The 24,241-nt window shown below is 39.2% G+C and overlaps 1 protein-coding gene across 3 annotated transcripts in view; it reads right to left on the bottom strand.

Moving 5' to 3' along the window:
• The window catches only part of USP34 (ubiquitin specific peptidase 34), a 251,301-nt gene that overhangs the window by 139,923 nt on the left and 87,137 nt on the right, over positions 1 to 24,241 (bottom strand). For all 3 annotated transcript variants that reach the window (XM_049870361.1, XM_049870360.1, XM_049870359.1), the window contains exons 10-19: positions 24,099 to 24,191; positions 17,610 to 17,735; positions 17,302 to 17,431; positions 15,748 to 15,783; positions 15,244 to 15,374; positions 14,318 to 14,955; positions 11,714 to 11,928; positions 8,796 to 8,911; positions 8,574 to 8,701; positions 1,729 to 1,818 (exon numbers count right to left, since the gene is read on the bottom strand). In XM_049870361.1, coding sequence (XP_049726318.1) covers positions 1,729 to 1,818; positions 8,574 to 8,701; positions 8,796 to 8,911; positions 11,714 to 11,928; positions 14,318 to 14,955; positions 15,244 to 15,374; positions 15,748 to 15,783; positions 17,302 to 17,431; positions 17,610 to 17,735; positions 24,099 to 24,191 — 1,703 coding nt within the window. The remainder of the gene's footprint in view (positions 1 to 1,728; positions 1,819 to 8,573; positions 8,702 to 8,795; positions 8,912 to 11,713; positions 11,929 to 14,317; positions 14,956 to 15,243; positions 15,375 to 15,747; positions 15,784 to 17,301; positions 17,432 to 17,609; positions 17,736 to 24,098; positions 24,192 to 24,241) is intronic.

The following is a 24,241-nucleotide window of genomic DNA, read 5'->3' as shown; positions in this document are numbered from 1 at the left end:
TCATGCTCCACTTATTAGCACTGTATCTGCTAAAATGTATAGAAGTATTAAAATTCCAAACATTCTAATATAATTTACATCATGTCTTTGTTATAGCCTTATTTTCAAAATAAACTACTCTTGCTTTGCCAACCGCAGTGAAGGTCAAGTGGTAGAAAGAAGAACGGCTTAGTAATGAGACTTGGGTCTGACACCAGCTCCAATACACTTGCTGCACGGTTTCAGGTAAGCGGCCTAAACCAAGTCTCTCTGCTGGTTACCTGATGATTTTTTAAGAGAATCAGTGATAATACTTTCGATTTTGAAAATCTGGGCCATAAGTATAGTTTAAGGGTTAGTATGTATCAAAGGTTGAATGCTGTACCTAGCACGTAAAAGATTCACAATAAATAGAAGTTTTTGTTATTATTAACGTCAACTAACCACAAGAGTTCAGAGTTCTTTTAAGTGATCTATGAGAGGCAGGATGCCAGTCATATGTTCTAACTGAAACCCTGTGATCTGCCTTTAACTGGGCTTTACATTTAATATAAGGCACTAGATAAAGAGTTTCAAATTACTTAGATTCAGGTACCTAGATAAGTAGGTATTCAGAGTGTGTCACTTCCACAAGAGTGTTACTCTTTGTTACTCCTTAATATGGACTGTCTCAACTGGCTACAATATGAAACCAATTTGCCCAAGATAGCACCAATGAATCCTTTTACTGCATTAAATTTTGTAATTCAGCCATTAAAAAAATTATAGGAAGAGCCAATGAAAGAGGACTCACGCTAGTGTTCTACTTAAGGGATACTAAATAACGTCTCCCACTCTTTTTATCATCTCATGGACCTCCTTGTACTCACCAAAAGAACTGTCACTAGATTCATACTGTATTCTTAACCAATAAAAGACTTCCTAAAATGCTTCTTTTAAAAAAAAAGAGGTTCAGGTTAACATGCCCCTGTTATTAACAGGGCTATAAACACAGCATGGGCTATGACTCAGAAATCCAGACTTTATCCTAATTGGAACTACAGTGCAGACGTCCAACAATTTTAAAAATAGTATAATTTTGAAGGCAAACAGTACTCTTTCCACCTAATCTGAGATCTGCAAAGGAAGCAGGTAAAAAGCCATCTTCCTTGGCCACAAAAAAATCCTTCAACAGGTCTAATTCTCCCTATAACTCAAATGCCTTTGAAATCTCTCCAAAAGTATATTTAGAATAAAGTGGATACCACATTTTCTTAGATCAATGAATTATATCACAAAAAAATGTAATCAATTTTACAACCTCAAAATAATTATCTCAATACTTATTAATCGTAAGTTCTCTCTTAATGCGAAGGCGTAACAGGGTGACATCAGGATTGTCCCTAACGTGATGTGACGTCTACAACCACGTCCTCCCAGTGGGAAAACTAGGGTGTTGATTTTCGTGTGGCTCTTCTCCAGGGTCCTCTGCCGTGGCCGGATGTGCAGGACATCTCCCTACAACTAGAGCGTGAATTGCTATAGCATAACCTACAGGGAATACAAGAGCTAGACTCTCTGCTGTACTGACGATATCCCCAGGGGAAGGGACAGCACTCTGAGAAATCTAAGAAAACGTTTAAACCACAAGAAACTCAGATTTTCCTGGTATAGAGTAAAAGTTGGTAAACAGTAGATTATTCAAAATCTTAATTGATATTAACTATAACTTAAAAAATTCTTAAACAAAATACTTTTTCATTTACTTACATTGTAATCCAATGTGTATCGTAACTGCTCCCAAATTGCTGGAAAGTACCAAACAGTTTTGGGAGAAGACGAAGTGAAATTACTACTGATCTGAAACAACAAACACAGGTATTTGTAGGATAAAATGATAATTTTAGCTACATTCAATGATTCTAGCTTTTTAAATTCAGCTTTTTAAACTCTTGACTGCAAATGGATTTATTGGACTTTACATGTATCTTCCTTACACAAACAAGCCTTTTTTTAAAAATTTTTCTGGAAGTTAAATTTATATTATACTCTGGGGCAAAAAGCACAATTTTGAAAACTAATCCATGGCTTTTAAAGTAAAATACACTATAAATGTCTGGCTATCAAAACAAGTAAATGGCATTTAAAGGTAGTAATTTTTTTTTTTTTTTTTTCATTAAAGTATTCCTTGACAAGTCACGGATGCTTCTGAGAATTAACCAAGGAAAACCGGGAGCCACAGCCCAGAGCTTCAGGTGTGTTTATTCACCTGAGGAATTCTGTTGCAATGGCAATTCTGACTCCGCAGGTCTGGGGCAGAGCCGGAGATTCTGCATTTCCAACAAGCTCCCATGCCACACTCGCACTACTGATGTGTGGACCACACTGTGAGCAGCAAAAACCTAGAGCATTTTACAAACTACACAAATCATCTCCTTCTCCCCGGCTCTCACTTGAGAGGATCTATTTTTTAGTCAAGGCCATGCTAAAAATGGAAGCATACCACACCTCTCAACTATGAAGGGGCAGAAAAAGGACAGGGAATGACTATAAAATCCTGAGTAAACGAGAGCATGTGCATCCTCAGAAACGAACAGGTGTAAGGAAAGTATTTACATACAAATCCCAGAAGTCTTAGTAGGAAAGGAAGCTGGCTGCATAAGCCTTAAAAGAAGCAAGACAAACCCTAATAAGCAAATAAACTTTTTTCAGCTAAGGAACCAATATTCCTTCATAGAAGAATGTACCGGAATTTTTAAATAGAGGTAAGTTAGAGTCCTAATCACAAGTGTGATTGGTATACAAGTAAGTCCCCAAAACTACCTAATTTGGGGAGTGGAAAACAAGGGATATCAGAAAACAGTGGCGAGTACTGAGTGGGAAAGTTGGAGGGAGAACTTTCTGTTTCTAAATAAAAGCCAAAGTACTTAAATCAGACCATGAAGCCCTGTGTGATCTGCCCCTACCCCTCCCACCAGCCTTAGTTTCCTTCCCATCTTCCTCACGCTATCCCCTCAAAAACACACCAAACCCATTTCTAACTCAGGGCCTTTGCTGCCACCTCTCCTGGAACCTCCTACTGGACTCCTCCGTTGCTTTCTTCAGGTTTCCTCAAGGTCAACACAGAGGCTGACCTTGACAACCTTCCATCACCCCTGAAATCTCTTTATTTCTCTTACCCTGATCACCACTCCTGAATATTTATTTAATGTATCTACCAGCAGAATGGAAACCCTGGTGGTGTAGTGATTAAGTGTTACGCCTACTTACCAAGAGGTCGGCAGTTCGAATCCGCCAAGCGCTCCTTGGAAACTCTATGGGGCAGTTCTACTCTGTCCTACAGGGTCGCTGTGAGTCGGAATCGGCTCGACAGCACTGGGTTTGGGTTTGGTGGTTTTACCAGCTGAACATGCTCTACCAGAGCAAGGACCTGTCTAATACACTGAAATCCCTGGCACACGGTGCACTCTGGATACATATTTGCATAAGCAATGAACCAGCAAAAACTTAAAGGCAACATTTTCAAGGAAGGAGGAAGATAAACAGCATAAAAGACTATGTAACAGTTATCCCAGATGAGGACGGAAGAAGGTAGTGCACGATAACAAGCAGCATGGTAGCCCAATGTGAGACGGCCAACACCACACCGGTACGGCTCAAGGACCGTACAGTTAGTAGAGAACTGCAGACAGTAACTGCCTGCTATCAGTATGTGCTAAGTAAATTTTTTTTTTTTTTTTTTAATAAAAGAATATACGCTGTTTTTTCCAACAAGTTGCACAGTAATGGTGCTGGTAAAAATGGACCACAGATCAGGGAGAATTAATTTTCGATCCTTACTTAAAATCTCTTATCAAAATTTCAGAGAGATTAGTAAATTTTCCTAAAAATTAACACACAAAAAACTAGAACTAAACAAATATTTACCTGACCTAAGTCTTTACAAGCATAAAATCACAAGGGAACTCACAAAGGAAAAAAGATACGAAAGAATCTTAAAATCAAATTTCAAAGTTATTTTTATACTGTGATTTTAGCAATGGTTTGAAAATACAGCGGAAAAAAGAAAACAGATACTGTATCTTATTCCCTTTTTGAAAAAATCATGGCAAGTCCAACAGTGTGTAATAATTTTACATTTCCTAAAAACCTTACAAAACAGGTAACTGCTCTTGCAGTCAATGGTGTTAAAGATTCAAGATTGTTTATATTTTATTTACTTCTCAAATTTTCTACAATGAACATGTTTCAATTTTATAAAATGCAGTGCAGAAGCAAGCATACTGTGCTTGATTTTAGGATACAGGAAGGCAGACATCCAGGTGAGTGGAGAATGGTGTGGTTTCATGTAAAAGAGAGGAACCAAAAACGGGAATGTGCTCAGCGGTTACACGCACACACACACCTGACCATGAGGAGAAACGAGAATGCAGCTCAGTGGTCACACACACACACCTGACCATGAGAAGAAACGAGAATGCAGCTCAGTGGTCACACACACACACCTGACCATGAGGAGAAACGAGAATGCAGCTCAGTGGTCACACACACACACCTGACCATGAGGAGAAACGAGAATGCAGCTCAGTGGTCACGCACGCACACGCGCGCACACACACACACACACACACACCTCACCATGAGGAGAAGCGAGAATGTAGCTCAGTGGTCATAGGCACACACACTTCTCCAGAAGGAGATATGGGATCCATCTTCCCTCCCTTTTACCCTAAGAGGAAGGCTTTTCTCCAAAATTTTCATAATAAAATGCTAAATTATCAACAAATGACTACATCTTACATGACAAAGCATTTTTAAAGAGTTTTTCCTAAGATTATCAGAAAAACTCCAACTTTTCCCCATTAAAAAAAATCAAGTATCAGAAAACATGAGATAGGTTTTATGTGTATAAATTCAAGAGTATTTTATAATAACCAAATCCAGATTCAAAGTGATTTCAAAACACAAACACTTACACATGAAATTTAAAATGGAAAATGATATAATACCCGTGAAGAATGGGGAATTACTTGATGACAATAATATCCATTTATATTTCAATTTTAAAGGAAACTTTACAAGATCAAATCTACCAACTTGTTCCAATTCAGATTATGCTGTAGAATTTCTCCTGTAACAACTATGAGTTGACTTATCAACTTTATCACCTTATTATTTTGATTGCTGGTATCTTTATAAAACTCGGTGTAAAAGGAGACTGTTATATTCAAAGTTATATTTTACAAATTTTCCTCAGAGTGCAAATTTCACATAGCAAAGCACACAACTTAAACACATACATACAACTTAGGCACAATGTGTTTAAGATAGTAAAAATCAAAACAAAACCCAAGCCCATTGCTTCGAGTCAATTCCAACTCACAGCAACCCTGTAGGACGGAATAAACTGTCCTATAGGATTTCCAAGGCTTTTTAATCTTAATGGAAGGCCCGGTGGGTCTGAATCACCAAACTTTTGGTTAGCAGCCAAGCACTCATCCACCGTGCCACCAAGGCTCCTTGTGTTTAAGATAAAAAGGTCCAATGATCCAGGGTAGCAAGATACTAACTTCAGACACAAGAAAAACACTATTAATCTAAACTGTCCTAGTTCTTCGCTTCAGTCTAAGGTGGTACTAACCTGTTATTTTTCTCAACCTAAGGAAGGACCAACTCATAGCGACCCTATAGGACAGAGAACAACTGCCCCACAGAGTTTCCAAGGAGCGCCTGGCAGATTCAAACTGCCAACCCTTTGGTTAGCAGCCTTAGGACTTAACCACTATGCCACCAGGGTTTCATAGGGTTGCTATGAGTTGGAATCGACTCGATGGCACTGGGTAACGGTAATGGGTAAGGAAGGACCTTCTATTAACATCAGCACGCTTATGCAATGTTCCTCTCTGTGATGGTGAGCTGAGGGCTGGGTCCAGAGAAGGGGTTCTTGTGTTTAAGAACAGGGCTTCTCAGCCCCAACACTACTACAATTTGTGCCGGGTAATTCTTCGTTGTGAGGAGCTGTTCTTGGAATTGTAAATCTGGGCTCTAGCAGTATTCACCCTCGCGCTACCCCCTAGTTGTGACAACCAAGAAGGTCTCCAGACATTTTCTGGGAGCAAAATGATCCCCCATGGAAAACCACTAGTTTATTGGGAAACTCAGACTACTGATGTTTAAAAACGTATTTAAACGTGAATTTTTTTTTCAATTTGCGTGAAAATTTCCGGAAGCTCAGCAGCTCTACACTGGATGTCTCGCTTGTCTCCCTGGCTGAAAACTGCCACAAGGCTCCATATTGTCACACAGGACTAATGCCATTCAGAGTAAGACCAGCATGATGTAGGCACCCTCTGAGAAGTCAAGTTTAAGAGAAAACCAACTTCAATAGTTACGTGTAATAAACCATAAAATTACCATGATTAGAGTGTAAGATCAGTTGCCATCGAAACAATTCTAACTGATGATGACCCCATGTGTGGCAGAGTAGAACTGTGCTCCACAGGGTTTTAAATGGCTCATTTTTTTAAAGCAGACTCCCAGGCCTTTGTTACAAGGTGTTGCTGGTGTTCTCAAGCTTCCAACCTTTCCATTAGCAGCCGAGTGCATTTACCACTGCGACACCCAGGAATTCCGATTAGGATACACAGATTGGACAAACGAAAAAATGCTTCATCTTCAAGTAATGTGGACGTGGACAAACTAAAGTTCGATAAAAACATTCCAGATTGACTATCTTCCATTTTACAGACTTTTCCCTTTGTGTCTTTCAAGTTTCCCTACTTACAGAAGAAATGTACGTTCACTGTGAGAAAACAGTTAACACACACACACACACACAAAAAAAAGAAGAAAAAGTAATTCAATCCTCCCAGAAATAATCACAACTTGGTTATTACAGTCTGAATTACGGCTTGCAATGTTTTTTTTTTTTTTGCTTAAACAGATGGGCCTGTGAGTATACACTTATATCATTATATAATCTTTGAAAACAGGACACTTAACGGAGGCATAGCATGTCATCTCTCACACAGTTTTGTGTTTCTCAATAAACTCTGTATACACACCAACAGTGCACAGTCCATTACTCACAGCAAACACTCTGGTGCAGCCGGCACCTGGGTCAAGAAATCAATCATCTCCAGCGTCCCAGTGGCCTCCACTGTGCCCCCTTCCAGCCACCAACCACCCAGGGACAGCACTGTCCTGAGTACTAAAGACAACATGGTTGGTCTGTTTGTGACTTTATGTAAATGGAATCACAGAGATACATTTTTTCCATCTGGCTTCTTTCATTCAACATTGTTTGTGAGCTTCATCCACATGGTTCCATGCAGTTGTAGCTCACTCACTGTCAATGCTATACAGTATTTCACTCTACAAACATTGCACAACTACCCATTCTACTACTTTACAGCATTTAGACAGCTATACACAGCATAGTTAGCTATTTTGAATAATGCTGCTATGAACACTTTTGACTGTCTTTTGGTGATCATCTGGTTGTCTTTCTGTCAGGCACGTCTAGGAGTGGACATGGTGGGCACAGGGTATGCAGAGGTACACACCAGGAGCGTAAATTGGTACAGCCACTTTAAAAAATTGTTCAGTAGTTAAAAAAGGAAAATAACATTTTATAATTAGCTGATAAGAAACCTATGTGACTAATGAAATATCCAGCCATCAAGAGCATTCTTTTCAGAGAATACGCCAAATGAGACAACCGATCCAAACCAAGGTCTACTAACGGTTGTGATTTCATGAACAAGCGAGTTTTCCACCATATTGTTCAAATTACATAACTCTTTAAAGAAAAAAAAAGGCAGAAAATATTGCTTGTGCTTTGTCTAACTCGATTTGCGAAAAAAATAACGTGAAACCCTTAAATATTCAATAAAATTAGACACTGATAGCAGGCCTGGCCAGACGTAAGCTGAAAACATTATGCTGTGTTAATAACTGAACCACGAACATACACACCAGAACCACATGTTCACTACGCCAGAGAACGGAATGTTATCAAAGCAGTGAGGCTCAATGGAAATGTGAAGCTGTGTTATCAGCAGACTACGGAAAATCACGGAACTTACAGTAGTCACCTGAGCCCCGGTGAAAAGAACACAGTAAGTGTGAGGTGCAGTCAAGCTGGAGAAGAGACACTAACCTAATTCTTTACCCACCGAAGAAGTCAAGACACAGAAGATTTGCCCAGATGGAAGACCGACGCCATGATCAAAATGTTTATAACATCTCAGCTTAAGTTTAACTTCACCATCATACTTAGCTTCCTGTATATGTAACAGGACACAGTTCAAGAACATTTACCTGTAATTTGGCAACACAGTAACCACCACTATGTTCTCAGTGTCAACAGAGTATATTATTCCTTTGTTTCTGTTTGAGGGAATCTAACCAACAGTGCTGAAGATTGCAAGACTGAGTAATGAAAGTATTAACCCCGTGAGGGAAGTCCCTGAACCTAATATAAAAACCAGAATGTCTAAAAAATAGATTGATAATGGTACATTACATGCCATGAAACTGACAGGGATCCAGTCAGTAAGAACACACGGAAGAACGCTGACTATGGCATGAAGAATTTTTAAATTCCTATTTACCTGTTGTTTCCTAAATTTTCAAGGCAACCTTCAATGAATCTCATTCGAATCTGTCTATCCGTAAACCAACATACTAAGGAGCAAAGAAGTTTCTCTGCCTCATTTATTAATCCTTCAGAAAGATTAACCTACAAAAAAGACACATACACAAAAAAGTTACTGTTTATCCTGATGGCGTTTTGCTGTAATTATGTAGTCTTTTGGCTCTATTAAATAACTTACTGCATTATCATCTTGAACTATATCCCACAACAAGGTGTTTCCTTTCTTGCAGACGTTATCCAAATTGATGTCTGTCACAGCATTACTGCTGAACTGATGCTTGTGAACTGCAGGTCCTGCAGGATAGAGGAGCGCAGCTGTGAAATGAACTGTGTTGTTGACAAAGTTAACAAAACACAAATAGCACTAAGACTCTTAGAAATCACAGAATAAACACAACACATCAGAACAATGCTTGCTTTATGAATGGCAAAAAACAGTATTGCTCAGAGTTAGGTAGGACTAAATGGAAATATGTATTCTTTTCACAGTCTCTTCACTATTCATGATAAATACAATCATTTCATGTTTCTCACATGTCAAGAGAACTACATACAAATACTTGCAACCTAAATTGAGCATAAAGAATACAATTTATTTGAAATAATATTTAACGGAAGAGTTTTCCTCTAGATGATCTTCTGAATAGTCTCTTACAATCCCTACATTAAAACAAAACAAACAGTTATTTTTATTGGACGTGATTTACCCAAAATACTCAATTCAAAGATTTCCCTGTAATAACTCAGACTTTTTGAGTGCTAGGCTAAATACTGTCACTACTTCCATTATATTAACTCAAAATGCTGTACTGTTTTATTGTAACAACTTCACCATGAAATTTACCTACTGAATTGTCACATACAACGATGTTAAGTTCAGAGTTGTGCAGCTATCACACAACCGAGGAAGAGAACATCTTCATCCCTCCAAGTGGTTCCTTGTGCCTACTTACAGTTAGTCCCCAGTTACACTCCCCAGCCCTAGCCGTTTTGTCTCCACAAATTTGCCTTTTCTAGAAATTTCAAGTAAACGGAATCACACAATACGCACTCTCTTATGTGTGGCTCCTTCAACTCAGCATGTTTTCTGAGGTTCATACAAGTTGGAGTTGATATCAGTAGTGTGTTCCTTTTACTTACAGAGTAATATTTCATTATATGCAAATACCGTGTTCATTTACATACTCACCACCTGAAGAACATCTGGGTGGTTCCCAGTTTTTAGCTATTATGAACAATGCTGCTAGAAGCATTCGTGTAACAAGTCTTTGTAGGGATGTACGCTTTCCCTTCTCCTGGGTAAACACCTAGGAGTGGAATGGCTGAGTCACATGGTAAGTGTATGTTTAACATTGTACGAAATTGCCAAATTGTTTTCCAAATGGTTGTACCATTTTACACCCTCACCAGCAGGATATGAGTGTACCAGCTGCAGTTCTTCCATATCCTCCAACACTTGGTATGGTCACTCTCTTTAATTTCAGACATCCTAACTAGTGCACAGTGTAAGATCATAGCAGTTTTAATCTGCATTTCCCTAATGACTAATAGCACAGGGCACCTTTTCATGTGCTTATTAGCCATTCATGTATCTTCTTTGGTGAAATAAATCATTTGTCATTTTTTAACTAGGTTGTCTGGCTTACTATTAGGTTGTGAAAGTTCTTATATACTCTGAATACAGGCCCTTTATAAGATACATGAATTGCAAATATTTACTGTCTGCGGCTTTTCTCCTTTTGGTTTCCTTTTTAAATTTTAGTGAAGCATACTGTAAATAATCAACATAGAGAACACTTCTATCACCCCAAAACGACCCTCGACCCTCAGGCCCCGCCCCAGGCGAGTACTGCTAAGGTTCCGATCATTACAGACCATGTCTGCCTGCTGCAGAACCTCATCCACACAGAGTCAAGCGGTACGTGCTCTTCTGTTTCTAGCTGCTTTTCCTCAGGATGACGTTTCATCCATGGTGTCACATGGACCACTTGTACTTTCCTTTTTATTAATGAGTAGCATTCCACTATGTAAATATACCATAATTTATCGCTCAGTTATTTCGAGTTTGAGGTTATTATGAATAAACTAGATATGAACATTTGTGTACAGATCTTGTTATCAACATGTTTTTACTTCTCTGGGTCAATACCTGGGACAGGAACTGCGGGGTCATGTAGTAGGTATAGGAGCCCTGGGGGCACAGTGGTTACCAGCTTGGCTGCTAATCAAAAGGTCGGCAGTTCGAATCCACCAGCCTCTCCCTAGAAACTCTGTGGGGCAGTGCTACTCTGTCCCATAGGGTCACTGTGAGTCAGAATTCACTCTATGGCAACAGGTTGATTTTTTTGTTTGTTGTTTGTTTTAACACACCAAAACCCACTGTCTAGGCTGGCAAGTGCCAATGGTACCTAACCAAGCAAGAGGCTGGATACAAGCTTTTCAACCACCTACTTACTCTAAAACTGTGTTCTTTTTTAATTTTTCTCCCTTTCCACCTTAATCACCTACTGCTCTTCAACCTCTTCTGTCCTCTATTCTTCTAAGTCTGGTCATGTCCTCTCAGTTTTTACAGATTAGAATGACTAACCAATCATTTTTAGAAGATCTTTCATTGCCCCAGACGAAAGAAACCCTGTGCCCTTCAGCAGTCACCCTCCCCATTTCCCTCCTAAACATCCCCAGACACGGGGAACCACTACCTACTTCCTGTCCCTCTAGACTTGTCTAAACATTTCACATCAGTGGTCTTTTGTAATGCTCTATTACGTTCAGGTCGTAAGATTTCTGAGTATAAAATCGAACACAGCCACACACTCTCTAAAATATAAACCTGTAATTTTCTTACATATTATTGTTATACATTTTCTTTCCTAGTGAAACACCTGCTCTTGATGGGAACTGCATGCAGCCTTCATTTATATTCAAAATGGAAATATTTATAATTCCATTGCCTTGGAAAGAAAACTACCAAACGAAAGCAGTTTGGGCAAAACTATTTAAGTTTTCATAACATTAGCTGTGAATTCCCTTTAACAAAGTAATATAAATTACTTCTGTTTTGAAGAAACATATATTTACCTCACCAGAGAACCTTACCTTGACTAAGATGTTCATGATAAATAGATGCTAAATTGGGAAGATGCTGTTGGAGATGAGACGTTAGCTCTGCGTGTGAATTAATCTGAACCAGCTCCTCCTCACATCCGGACTCCTCGCCGTCAAAATCAGCCATGTTCTTTTCGGATTTTGCGCTGACCTGGGAGCTGCTGCAGCTGACGTCATCTGCACTTAGCATGTCATCAACCATGTGCCTGTAACACAGCAATGAGTACAAGGTAGTAATTTCAAATTTAAACTCACTTTGTGAAATCATAAAAAAAAAAATCCTTTTCTTAAAACATTGGTGCAAGTAACCACACACTCGAGCAAAGCTACATCTGTTTTAACAATACGGAATACTGACAGCTTTACACGTACTGAAAGACCAGTGTCAGAACTATTTATTAATTTTACAATATACACATCTCTCATCGGGCCCATTAGCACATCTCACTAAAATAACCTCAAAGGGAATAATTTAGGCAAGATCAGTAATATTTACCGTTAAATGTAATATCATAAATTCAAAATCACACTGTGAACTAGGAGGAAGAAGAGAGGTACTAAACACATTATTAGGCCACCTGACTGGGATGTTCCATGAAACCATGACCCTATACCTCCAAACCAGGGAACCAAATCCCATGAGGTTTCTGCTTGTACAGAAGCAGCCTCAACAGCTACTCCTTTTTTTTTTTTTTTTCATCGTTGTAAATATATCCATCACACAACTTCTGCCAGTTCAGCTTTTTACAGGTGTACAGCTCACTGACAGCAATTATAATTACTGGCTGTGCAACCCTACCCTTAATCAATGAGATTTTTCCATCACCATAACCCCGCTTTTCCCCCGCCCTCCTAACCCTGGTAACCACTAATAAATGTTGGTCTCAAAAAAAAAAAAAAACCACACTGTGAAGCTGTAATATTTGTTTGCATTTAGCCATGTAACCGCAGATTCAAATGAAACCGTTACCAGGAAAATATTTCTATTTAAGGTTTCGATCTAAAGCTAGTTAGTAGGAATGAGGACTTTCAACTTAATAAACATGTATTAAGCACATATTTCTAAAACATACTGTGCTGCGTGCTATAAAGGGTGGGAAGATGGAAAGACGAACAACAACACAGAGAAGGAAAGTTCGGGGTCGGTTTAGAGATTCACAGGTGGTTCTGCGGCACTGGAGATCACGGAAGAAGGTAAGGCGTAAAAGGGAAAATTAAACCATCGGTCTTGTGCGGTACAGAGTGGGTGTGAGGCTTTAGGACTAAAAGAGATTTACAAGGTGCCAAAAGGAATGTATTCCACCTGAGTTTTGTAAATGAATTTTTTTGTCTTCAGTATTAGCTATGCGGGGAGAGCTTTGAGAATATGTATCTCCAAAGTCAAACAAGTTTAACTTGTCGATCTCGATCAGGGACGACTCTGGCTCCCAGGGACATTCAGTAACATCTGGGAACATTTTTGGATGCTGCAACTAGGGATGCTGCTAAACATCCTGTAATGCCCAGGGCAGCATTCACATTGCTGTGAGTTCACAACAAAGAACTGTAGTCCCGAAATGTCAGTAGTACCCAGGTGGGAAAACCTTGCCTTGAACTCTCCTGTGTTAGTAATACAAATAAAAAAAAAGGGCAACGGAAGTAAAGAGGTTAACATACAAATATGTACTTCCTCCAATCGACCAAACTGAATTCTAGAACACCTGGCAAAATGCCAAGTCCAAAAAAAAACTCATCACAATAAACCATATATTCATATTTTACAGTCAACTACTTGTAATAACAATAATAATAAATAGTAGTCAACATTTATTGAGCAATTATGTGCCAATCACATTAGCCCATGAAATCCTCAAAATAAACCCATGAGAGTTACCATTATTCCCATTTTACAGATGAGAAAATTGAAAGAAAAACGAAGTAGTTTACCCTACATTATACACTCGTAAGTGGCAGAGTCACTTACTGCTGGATACCATGAGTATATTTCACAATTATCAAAATATTTTACTGTTGTTGTTGTTGTTAGGTGCAGTCGAGTATTATCCTTACTTAATATCCTAAGATTAGGAGATAACAAAATTTCCATTTTCAAGATCACATTTTAATGGATGTTTCCACAAGTAATCTTTTATCTGCTTTTAAGTATTATTACAAGGAACTGAAGATCAAAATGTGTGCTGTTCAAATTGGCAGCCACTAGTTGCATGTAACCACTGCACACGTCAAAGAGGCTAGTCCAGACCGAGGAGTGCTGTGGGTAGTACAAAACACACACTGGATATTGAAGACGGAGTACAAAAAAAAAAAGTAAAATAACCCATTAATAATTTTTATGTTGATTACATGTAGACATGATATTTTAGATATACTGATTTAAATAAAACATTAAAATTAATTTCACCCCTTGCATTTTGCTTTTTTAGACGTAGCCAACATAAAATTTATAACTGTGTATTTGTGGCTTGCGTTTATGATTCACCTTGTATTGCTACTGGACAGTACCGATCTGCAACAACACGTCACTGAACACATACGGGCTGGAACTGCCTCCCTGTAGGAAACGAAAGCTGAACAGTTATTGTTAAGCAGACTTACCCATCGTGGTGATGGTGGTGGTGGTGGTGGTGGTGGTGGTGATGGTGGTGGTGGTGGTGGTGGTGGTGCTGGGGACCAATAAACTGCCGACAGTTAAATAATTCGTTCCCAATAGTCTCCCCAAGGAAGTCCCCGGTTCGTGCGATACAAGAGTCCTGAGAACCTGGTGCTATGTGAGCAGCACTCATCTCCCCTGAAATATCATGTTCTGCATCTTCAGGGTGTGAACAGGCGTCCAGCATTCGGATTCGATTATCTACCGACGGCATGGACTCGGTGTTAAAAACCAGGTCCGTTCCAGCGCCGCTGCTTGTCCCATTCCTCTCCGGTGGGCCTTGGGACTCTCCCAGGCAAACTGCTGCCTGACTTTCTAACTTTCTTTTGCGAAGGTCTGTACCACAACTGCTCTGGGGAGGGTTATGGCCGTGATCGTCATCTTCATCCTCCTCTTTAAGGGCCTCGATATCTGCAATGTCCTCTGACTGCACCGCACTGCCGGGGCTTCCAGCAGACTGGCTCGCACGGCTGGAGTTCACCTCGTTGCTGGACCCGTCGCTGCGCCCACTGCTGCTACCAGGGCCGCTGCTTCCGTCTTCACCACTGTTAGGAGTTTCATCAGAACTTCCCTGCATGGATTCCTGTATTGAGAAACAGATTCCAGCAAGTACTTAAACGAGTGATAAAAAGTAACTAACACATCAACACACTGTGCTTTTTTTAAAGGCTGCTATGGTCTTGTCAAATTCCTCTGAACCACATGAAATGGAAAATTCAAATGAAAGTAAAGGACCTCAAAAATACTACTTAAATGTGCTGTTGGGAGGAGAGGAAAAGCCTCGACATACATTATGTTTATATTCCCAGTTCAAACGAGGAACGTGGCAGAGACCCACAAATCCCTTCCAACAGGGGAACGCGTTCCATACCTCTGTGTCTGAAAGTCGCTGCTGTACATGCGTGGTTCTGTTAAGAAGCTGTTCATCCATTTCTATGTCACTGCCTCCACTCTGATGGGTGTCACTGTTGTCACTGCTTTGAGGACTCGCTGCAGGAGACCCTACATAAAAAAGAGTTTCTGGTTTTACTTCCAATTCGTGCTAACATGGATCTGAGACACTACCCTTGATTCCTTGAACTATATATATGCCAACACTTTATACTAGTAGCCAAGATACACTCTGGAAATATGTTAACGTTTGCCAATCATTTCTAAAGAGGATGGACATGATTTCAATAACACGTCAAGAAAAATAATGATTTTATGCAAAATGGGTAAGATGGTTAACTAGTTCAGGATTTACAGATCCTTCTGAAAATCCACTTTATGACTCTGGTAAAGGTACACTATTACATAAAATGGATGAACTCTAAAAGATCAACAAAACGAAGCGACAAGTCATGGTGCCATGCATTTCTAAGGCTCGACTTACAAGGAGACGGAGCTGCTCTTCTGAGCTCTTCTTCCTCTGAAGGAAAAGGAAAAACAGGAGGGAAACATTCTAAGTGACTGAGCTTCTCTGGGACGCCATGTTAGCTGTTCACACAACACAACCAACACATACAGGTGGAGGGAAACATTCTAAGTGACTGAGCTTCCCTGGGACAGCATGCCAGCTGTTCACACGACACAACCTACAGGCTTGGGTAGAGGGAAACATTCTAAGTGACTGAGCTTTTCTGGGACAGCATGTCAGCTGTTCACATGACACAACCAACACATACAGGTGGAGGGAAATATTCTAAGTGACTGAGCTTCTCTGGGACAGCACGTCGGCTGTTCACACGACACAACCAACACATACAGGTGGAGGGAAACATTCTAAGTGACTGAGCCTCTCTGGGACAGCACGTCAGCTGTTCACACGACACAACCAACATGTACAGGTGGTGGGAAACAGTCTAAGTGACTGAGCTTCTCTGGGACAGCACGTCAGCTGTTCACACGACACAACCAACACATACAGGTGGAGGGAAACAGTCTAAGTGACTGAGCTTCTCTGGGTCAGCACGTCGTCAGCTGTTCACACGACACAACCAACACATACAGGTGGAGGGAAACAGTCTAAGTGACTGAGCTTCTCTGGGTCAGCACGTCGTCAGCTGTTCACACGACACAACCAACACATACAGGTGGAGGGAAACAGTCTAAGTGACTGAGCTTCTCTGGGTCAGCACGTCAGCTGTTCACAAGACACAACCAACAGACGCAAGTGGAGGGAAACATTCTAAGTGACTGAGCTTCTCTGGGACAGCACGTCAGCTGTTCACACGACACAACCAACAGACATGGGTGGAGGGAAACATTCTAAGTAACTGAGCTTCTCTGGGACACCGTGTCAGCTGTTCACACGACACAACCAACAGATATGGGTGGGGAGACCTGCAATAATCTAAGTTTCCACCGCCTGCAGAGCTGTTTTGGGTGCCTGCACAGAAAAGCCTAAGAAAAGAGCAGTATATGATGTCAGGAGAGAAAACCTGGGGTAAAAGCAGGTAAAGTTTTTGAAAGCTATACATGTAAAAGATATGCCCTAAGCAGGTGACATGGCAGAAAACTGTGAAACAGAAAACAGAATCGCATCATTACGTTCTGCTCTTAAAATAATTCCTAAAGCAAAACTTTTTTTAGAAAACTGTGAAACAGACAACAGAGAATTTTATCACTATGTTCTGCTCTTAAAATAATTTCTAAAGCAAAACTTTATTTCTTTTCTACGAAAGCTCCAAATTTTTATGATACAACTTTTTTCTTTCTTTTTTTTTTTTTAAGAAAAGAACTCTAAACTTTATTACTGTTCTTTATTTGAAGGGTAAGTCGAACACATTAATTCTAGTATTTTAGCCCTTTCACATACATTCTGGCTCCCATCCCAAACTTATTTTAAAATTAAGGGTGAACTGGAACTACTTAATAGAAAATACTTCAAATTTAAGATTAATTAATTTTGGAAAACTTACTTCGGAATGCGTTATACTTCACTAACCTTTCTTGCTCCCAATGGGAAGACTGGTATTTAACAAGGATGCGAAAGAGCTCTGTTTGGAGAGCTGGGCCTTAACTGCTAAGGTGTTATTCCACAATGCCTTAATCAGCATGGATGCCAAGTACAGCGTCTTAGAGAAGGAAACACAGAAGGTGAAATGAGAGGCTTTCAGGCAGCAGCATTCACAAAGGTAATCCCGCCTTGACCTAGTTATAATGCCAACAATAATAAACTGCAATTTAAATTATCTGAATCACAGAGAAATTTTCACTTTACAAAAAACTACCATTATGTTTTGAAGGTATTACCTGTTCGGTATGAACACTTGGCTCAAGAGCTGAGACCAGATTAAGGAGATGTCTAAGTGGTACAGGGTCCAAATTCTTGATGAGTGAAGGAAACAAGTCATGTATATACCGACTACAGTGTTTCAACTAGAAAATAAAACCAGAGGGCACAGTCAGAAATAATTGCCAAACATCAATAAACTAGCTGGTATTTTTAAAAGTTATTTTTTAATAAAGCCAAGAAGCTGGCGATTACACCGCTGTCTGTAACATGTTGATAAAATGCTCATCGCCACCTATCATAGATGACACTACACTAAACAGCAAACGTAAAATTCCACTTAAACACATCGTTATCGTAAACATTTATCTTAACCAAATAAGCCACAAGTTTAATTTTCTAACTACAAAAAGGAAGCCCGCAAGAAATACAGCTTCCAGAATCCCCATGTGAAGAGGATTCCAATTAAATGTATATAAAAATAAGCTAAATAGTAAATAAAAAGGTAGGCATTTACAAATAAAGAAGTTACAATGAAGAGAACACTGAGTAAAATATTTTAAGTGTACTCTACTTCTCATATTAAATGTTTATAAAGTATTTATCTAGCACTTCTATTTTACTAGTGTACAGAGCAGAAATCCCCTCATCATACTGATCTATACATTAACAAACCAAGGAAAGGCTCCTACAATTTAATAAACATAAATACGTAAATGCATGAGAAAATGCATATTTACAGAGATACGACTACTGGACATTACAACGTCATGTAAAATAAATGTGAATTTTACAGTTATAAGGAAACCCTGGTGGCGCAGTGGTTAAGTGCTACAGCTGCCAACCAAAAGGTCGGCAGTTCAAATCCTCCAGGTGCTCCTTGGAAACTCTATGGGGCAGTTCTACTCTGTCCTGTAGGGTTGCTATGAGTCAGAATTGACTCGACGGCACCGGGTTTGGTTTGGTTTTACAGTTATAAAGCTACTGTGTGCTAAATCAAGATAAAGTAGCCCATGTAAGACTAGGTCACAATTCCCAATTTGGGAGCTTTCAATGGTAAAAGCTGGGATTATCCCAGTTATTTTTAATACTTTAAAAAGTCTGTAAGAAAATGCAAATTTTTCTACTCCAAACACTGATTTTTATATTTTTCATACTTAAAACATGTCAACTCTCTTCCGCTGTCTTCCCCATCAAGATACACACAACCTAGCTCTGAAACAGGAGGTGAAATAAAATAATACTGAAGGAATTCTCCTAGACTGCTCTGACTTCTTATAAACGATACTATTTACTCCAATAGAAACCCTGGTGGTGCAGTGGTTAAAAGCTACAGCAGCTAAACAAAAGGGCGACAGTTCGAATCCAACAGCTGCTCCCTGGAAACCCTGTGGGGCAGTTCTGCGCTGTCCCATAGGGTCATTATGAGTCTGAACTGACTCAAGGGCAATGGGTTTGGTTTTTTGGTTTATCTACTCCAACACCACTCTTTAATTCAACACTGCTAACTGCCCTCTAACAATTTTAGTACTTCAAAACTACAAACATCATTTGATTTTAAAGTGAAGTGAGTCATCAAATTACAAGTTAACTCCTTTTATAGGTCTTCTCTAAGAGTGTTAATTTTAATATAGTATTAATTAATATTGTAAATGGAGCCCTGGTGGCACAGTAGCTAAGAGCTATGGCTGCAACCAAAAGGCTGGCAGTTCAAATCCACCAGCCGCTCCTTGGAAACCCTACAGTGCAGTTATCTCTAAGAATAACTTTAATATAGTATTAAATAATTTTATAATTAGGCTACATAATGCCATTTATAAACTTGCTTTTTGACAAATTACTGTTAGAATATACTTTGCCTATTAAAATGTGATAAAAAAGAAACTGAGTACATGAATAAATTACTGACTTGTCGATTTAATCATTTAAGAAAACAGGATTCCTAGAGTAGGTTAATTTTGAAAATAAATGACTTTGTTCATTATCTTTAAGTGACAAGACCCTTAAGAGAAAACAATGAAATTCTGTAAGTGAAATAAAAAATGTTGGGTATTATGAAAGCAAACTGAAGAAGTACTAGGGTTGCATGGCTCCAGTTCCAGGTGAAGATGGCAGTGAGGCTGGTTTCACAGAATCTCCTTCACTACTTAGGAAGAAGAGAAGACAGGAGAGGAGAAGAGAGGGAGGGGAAAGGAGAGGAGGAGAGGGGAGAAGAGAGAGCAAAGGAAACCAAGTGAGAGGAGAAAAAAATACATATGTACTTTAAAAGCTATCAAACGAAAAACTCAGTAAAAGCAAAAATAAAAACCTCACGACATTAACGAACTCTTGAAAAAACTACATGAGAGAAAAACCTAGCTGATAAAAGATGGTGGGTTATATATCTTGGTAAAAGATTGGAGACAGAAACAGTTATTTGTCCGAAAATAATGAACTACTAGGAGATCTGGTGGCTTAATGGTTAAGCGTTTGGCTACTAACCAGAAGGTCAGTGGTTCAAACCCACCAGCTGCTCCGCAGGAGAAAAGACCTGGAGATCTGCTTCCATAAAGATGACAGCTTAGCGAAGCCTATGGGGCAGCTCTACTCTGTCCTGTAGGGTGGCTCTGAGTCAGAACTGACTCCACGGCACCCAGCAACAACGGACTACTATATGCTGCCTACAACAAAGTTCCGAAGGGAAACAAAAGTAGTTCAAGTACCTTTATTCAGTCAGTTCTTGAAACATGAAGAAAAAAGACATTCCTAAGTATGCAGAAACTCATAACATCCATAAGTCTGTCTTCAGGGAGAAGAGAAAGGCTATTCTGTGAAACTCACAAGAAAAATAAATACAAATGACTTAGGAATGAGGAAAAGGGGAACAAGAATGCCAGGAATGAGAGAAAAAGGGTTTGTGGCAAGTCCTACACTTAAACACAGGACCAATACTAAACCACTGTAGGGATTATGTTTATTGCACAGAATTTAAATTCGATAAAGTACAACTAACATAAATAATAAAAATTAGGGGGTGGAAATGGAAAGGTGGGTGAAATTGGCTGATTTTCTCCTTTTCCACAGAAGAAAATCAATCATTACTTGTATTTAAGTAAAAAAAGATGCAACCATTGTCACAAAACAACTTCTGTATCAATTTCTGAATGAGAAACTAATTTGTGCTGTAAATTTTCACCTAAAACCCAATAAACCTAAAAAAATTAAAAGAAACAAATCCACAAAAACAATGAGAGTCACCAACAGGTTTGATGTGAGATTTGAACAAATTTTTAAATGACTGAAATGAATGAGAATACCTTTAAAAATGCAACAGGAAGAGAAAGCTGTGAAGGAGCTACAGAGGAGATGGAAGACACTCTTCCCAATTTAAGTGGGGAAGGTTCTGGGTTCAGAGCAGCAGATTTGAGGAACACCAACAGAGAGGCATGGAGAAGAAAACAGCAGATTTAAATGAAGTTTTCTATACTTAATGACCGCACCTGCTGGCCATCCATCAACCAGAAAAATACAAGCAGCCAACATACTACTACCTACAGAAGAGGGCTCTTCCCTGGGGGGTGGGGTGGGGAATCCTATAAAGCTATGGCTTTTAAGTCTATTTATTGGCATCTCTTTCATTCTCTCATTTAGAAGATCTATACACTGAACGCCTGGTGAGACTAAAGAGAAGAATACAATTGTAATGCTTCTATCCTGCCCCAGAAAAATTGTCAGTCAAAAGTCTAATGGAAGTATTTTTTAACACCCAAGAATATCTACATCAGTTACCTATCACCTCCCTTCAACACGAATGGCCATCAAAGCCGTATGAAGAGACTCAAAAACACACACGCAAAGAAATTCAGCCTTCAATATGTGAGAGAGAAAGAACTAATCATTCATGCTGACAAGTCCTAAAAAAGCAGAAAGCCACTGGATTCAAATCGTAAAATGTAAGATGTAGAAAAAAATGGAGAGCGGTAGCCAGATTATAAGTGAAGGACAATCGTAACTTCACAGGCTAACACGCTAACAGTATGCAACGTCTCGTAAGGTAGTAATCTAAATATGTGTCCAAGTACACACAGAAGCTAGTAACTGCAAGAGTGTCTATCGGTGTTTCTAAAATTAGGGATCACTAACCCCTGGGAAAGAAGCCCTAGTAGTGCAATGGTTAAGCGTTCTTCCGCTAACACAAGGACAGGCAGTTCAAATCCACCCAGAGGCTCAGCAGGAGGAAGACCTGGAGTCTGCTTCTGTAAAGATCACAGCCAGGAAAACCTGAGGGGCAGCTGGTTCCACGCTGTAGCCTGGGTGGCCAGGAGTCAAAACCGGCTTGCCAGCACCTGACAAAAGCCAACAACTCTGAACGAAATAAAAACTATAAATCTCTTCCCCGTATAAAAATTTATATACTGTACATCTGAATCAGATCTTTAAGCTCCCTTATAACTACTTTTTTAGTTTATAACTTTTTATTTTTTTAACTACTAGGGAATTTGGCTTCTGTCCATTCATACATGAAAATCTATCCAAAAAAAGCTATTAGCTCCATCTTAAACTATAACCATTATCTCAAAAAAAAAAAAAAAAGACCCGTTGCCGTTGAGTCTATTCTGACTCATAGCGAACCTAGAGGACAGAGTAAAACTGCCCCGTAGGGTTTCCAAGGATTGGCTGGTGGGTTCCAATTGCCAACCTTTTGGTTAGCAGCCAAATTCTTAACCGCTGTGCCGCCAGAGCTCCATGATCCCAATAAGCTACATAAATTTATGCAAAACTCCTTCAAATTTGGAAAGCATTTAATGAGAAATTGCAAAAGAGTGAAAGATTTGTGAAGTTTATTATTTAAAGTCTTATCATAGCAAGATATCACAGTGGAAGGCTAGGGAAAGGATGGGCACGGCTATATGCCAATAAAGCTTCTTTGACAAAAACAGGCAGCCAGTGTGTGGGCCAGGGTCTACCAGCCTCTGGGACTGGCCATGATTAGACATACCAGTGGGTCAGTCTAGGAAGTCCAGATATTGACCTAATCAAGGTAAGAGCGGTATCTCAAATCACCAAGGAAAAGAAGTTACTGAACAAATGGAATTAAAACAATTAAAAAAAAAAAAAATTAGGTAACAACAATTAAAAAAAAAGCTAGATCCATATATGACACCTAAAACCAAGATAAACTCCAGATGGATCAAAGATTACAATATAAAATATAAAACTGAAAACATACAGGAAAAAATTAAAGGGGAATTCTCATAATCTTGGAGTAAAGAAGGCTATTTCAAACCATGACACCAAATCCACAAGCCATAAAAAATTATAAGTTCAACCACAAATTTTAAGCTGCATAGCAAAAAACCTCCTTAAGGAAAGCAAGACACCACATCGGACCAGAATACAGTCACAACTCATTACTGATAAAGAGCTCTCAGAAATTAGAAGCAAACAACCCGATCAATAAAAAGCAGAGAATATGAATAAACATTCCCAAGAAATACAAAATTGGCTCTCCAACACAAGATTTACAACCTCATTCATAATAAAAGAAATGCAAATTAAAAATACCAATGGCATCACTTTTCTCCCATCAGATTAGCAAAGATCAACACGTGTGTGTAACAATACATCATACTGAGGAGGCTATCAGAAAAACGGCACTGTCACACCAACATCTACCACAAATAAACCACACATATACTTTAGCACAACAATTCTAATTGCAAGTAGGAATTTGCCCACATAATAATAATGCATGCGGGTGAAATGACTATGTTTGAAGTAACTTACTGTAGCCTTCTTTATGAACAGAAAAAATTAGGGTCAAATTATGGTACATACATGAAACATTATACAGTCTTAAAAAAATAAAGTGCTTTACATATTGCTATGAAATAATGAAATAATCTCTAGGATAAATTATTAAGTGAAAAAAGTCAAGTCTGACTGGTATGCTACACTTTGGGAAAAGAGGAAGAAAAGGAAAAAAAAATGTACACAGTTAGCTATTCATGCAGAAAATCTGATTCACTTGAGAGGGTAAGAGCTGCATACCTGAAAGAGAGAAAAATGTGTAATGTTAACTCTTATACTGTCTTTTTTGGAATTTGAACCACGTGGACATACGTCTGTTCAAAAAGAATCTTGAAGCAAAACACAGTACAACAGAAAAGAAACATACCAAAACAACATTCAGGATAGAAGAGTGGACTGCATAAATAAGAACTACAGGAAAATGTCTATTAAACCAAGGTTTTGTGAAGAACCTCTACTGACTGAAGAAATGGAACTGGAACAATTAGGTAACAACAACAACAAAAAACCATCTACCTACAGGTGGATTTCCTTCAAGACTACCAATAACATATGAAGACACGGATGCTGAAGCCGTACTTCACAGGCTTTGTTCCCAGTTTATCCATGCCTGGTGTCATCTACGAAATGGAAATGAGGACAGAACTTACCTGACAGGGGAGGAAAAGTATTTACAACACCTCATCAGGAGGCTCAACAAATGTGTGCTCTAGTATTACCTGTGCCGCGGCCCAAATGCAGTCAATATGCTGAGTACTCAGCCGCCCTTCCGCTGCCAAAAAATTCAAAATCACCTGGCACTGTTTGATAATCTGGAAAAGAAGAACTTACTACAGTTAATCTTTTAAAATATTCTTCTCTC

Source organism: Elephas maximus, chromosome 26 (assembly GCF_024166365.1).
Source record: "Elephas maximus indicus isolate mEleMax1 chromosome 26, mEleMax1 primary haplotype, whole genome shotgun sequence".
Lineage (NCBI taxonomy): Eukaryota > Metazoa > Chordata > Mammalia > Proboscidea > Elephantidae > Elephas > Elephas maximus.
Note: the sequence above shows the minus strand (reverse complement) of the source record. Positions and strands in the feature narration are given on the sequence as shown.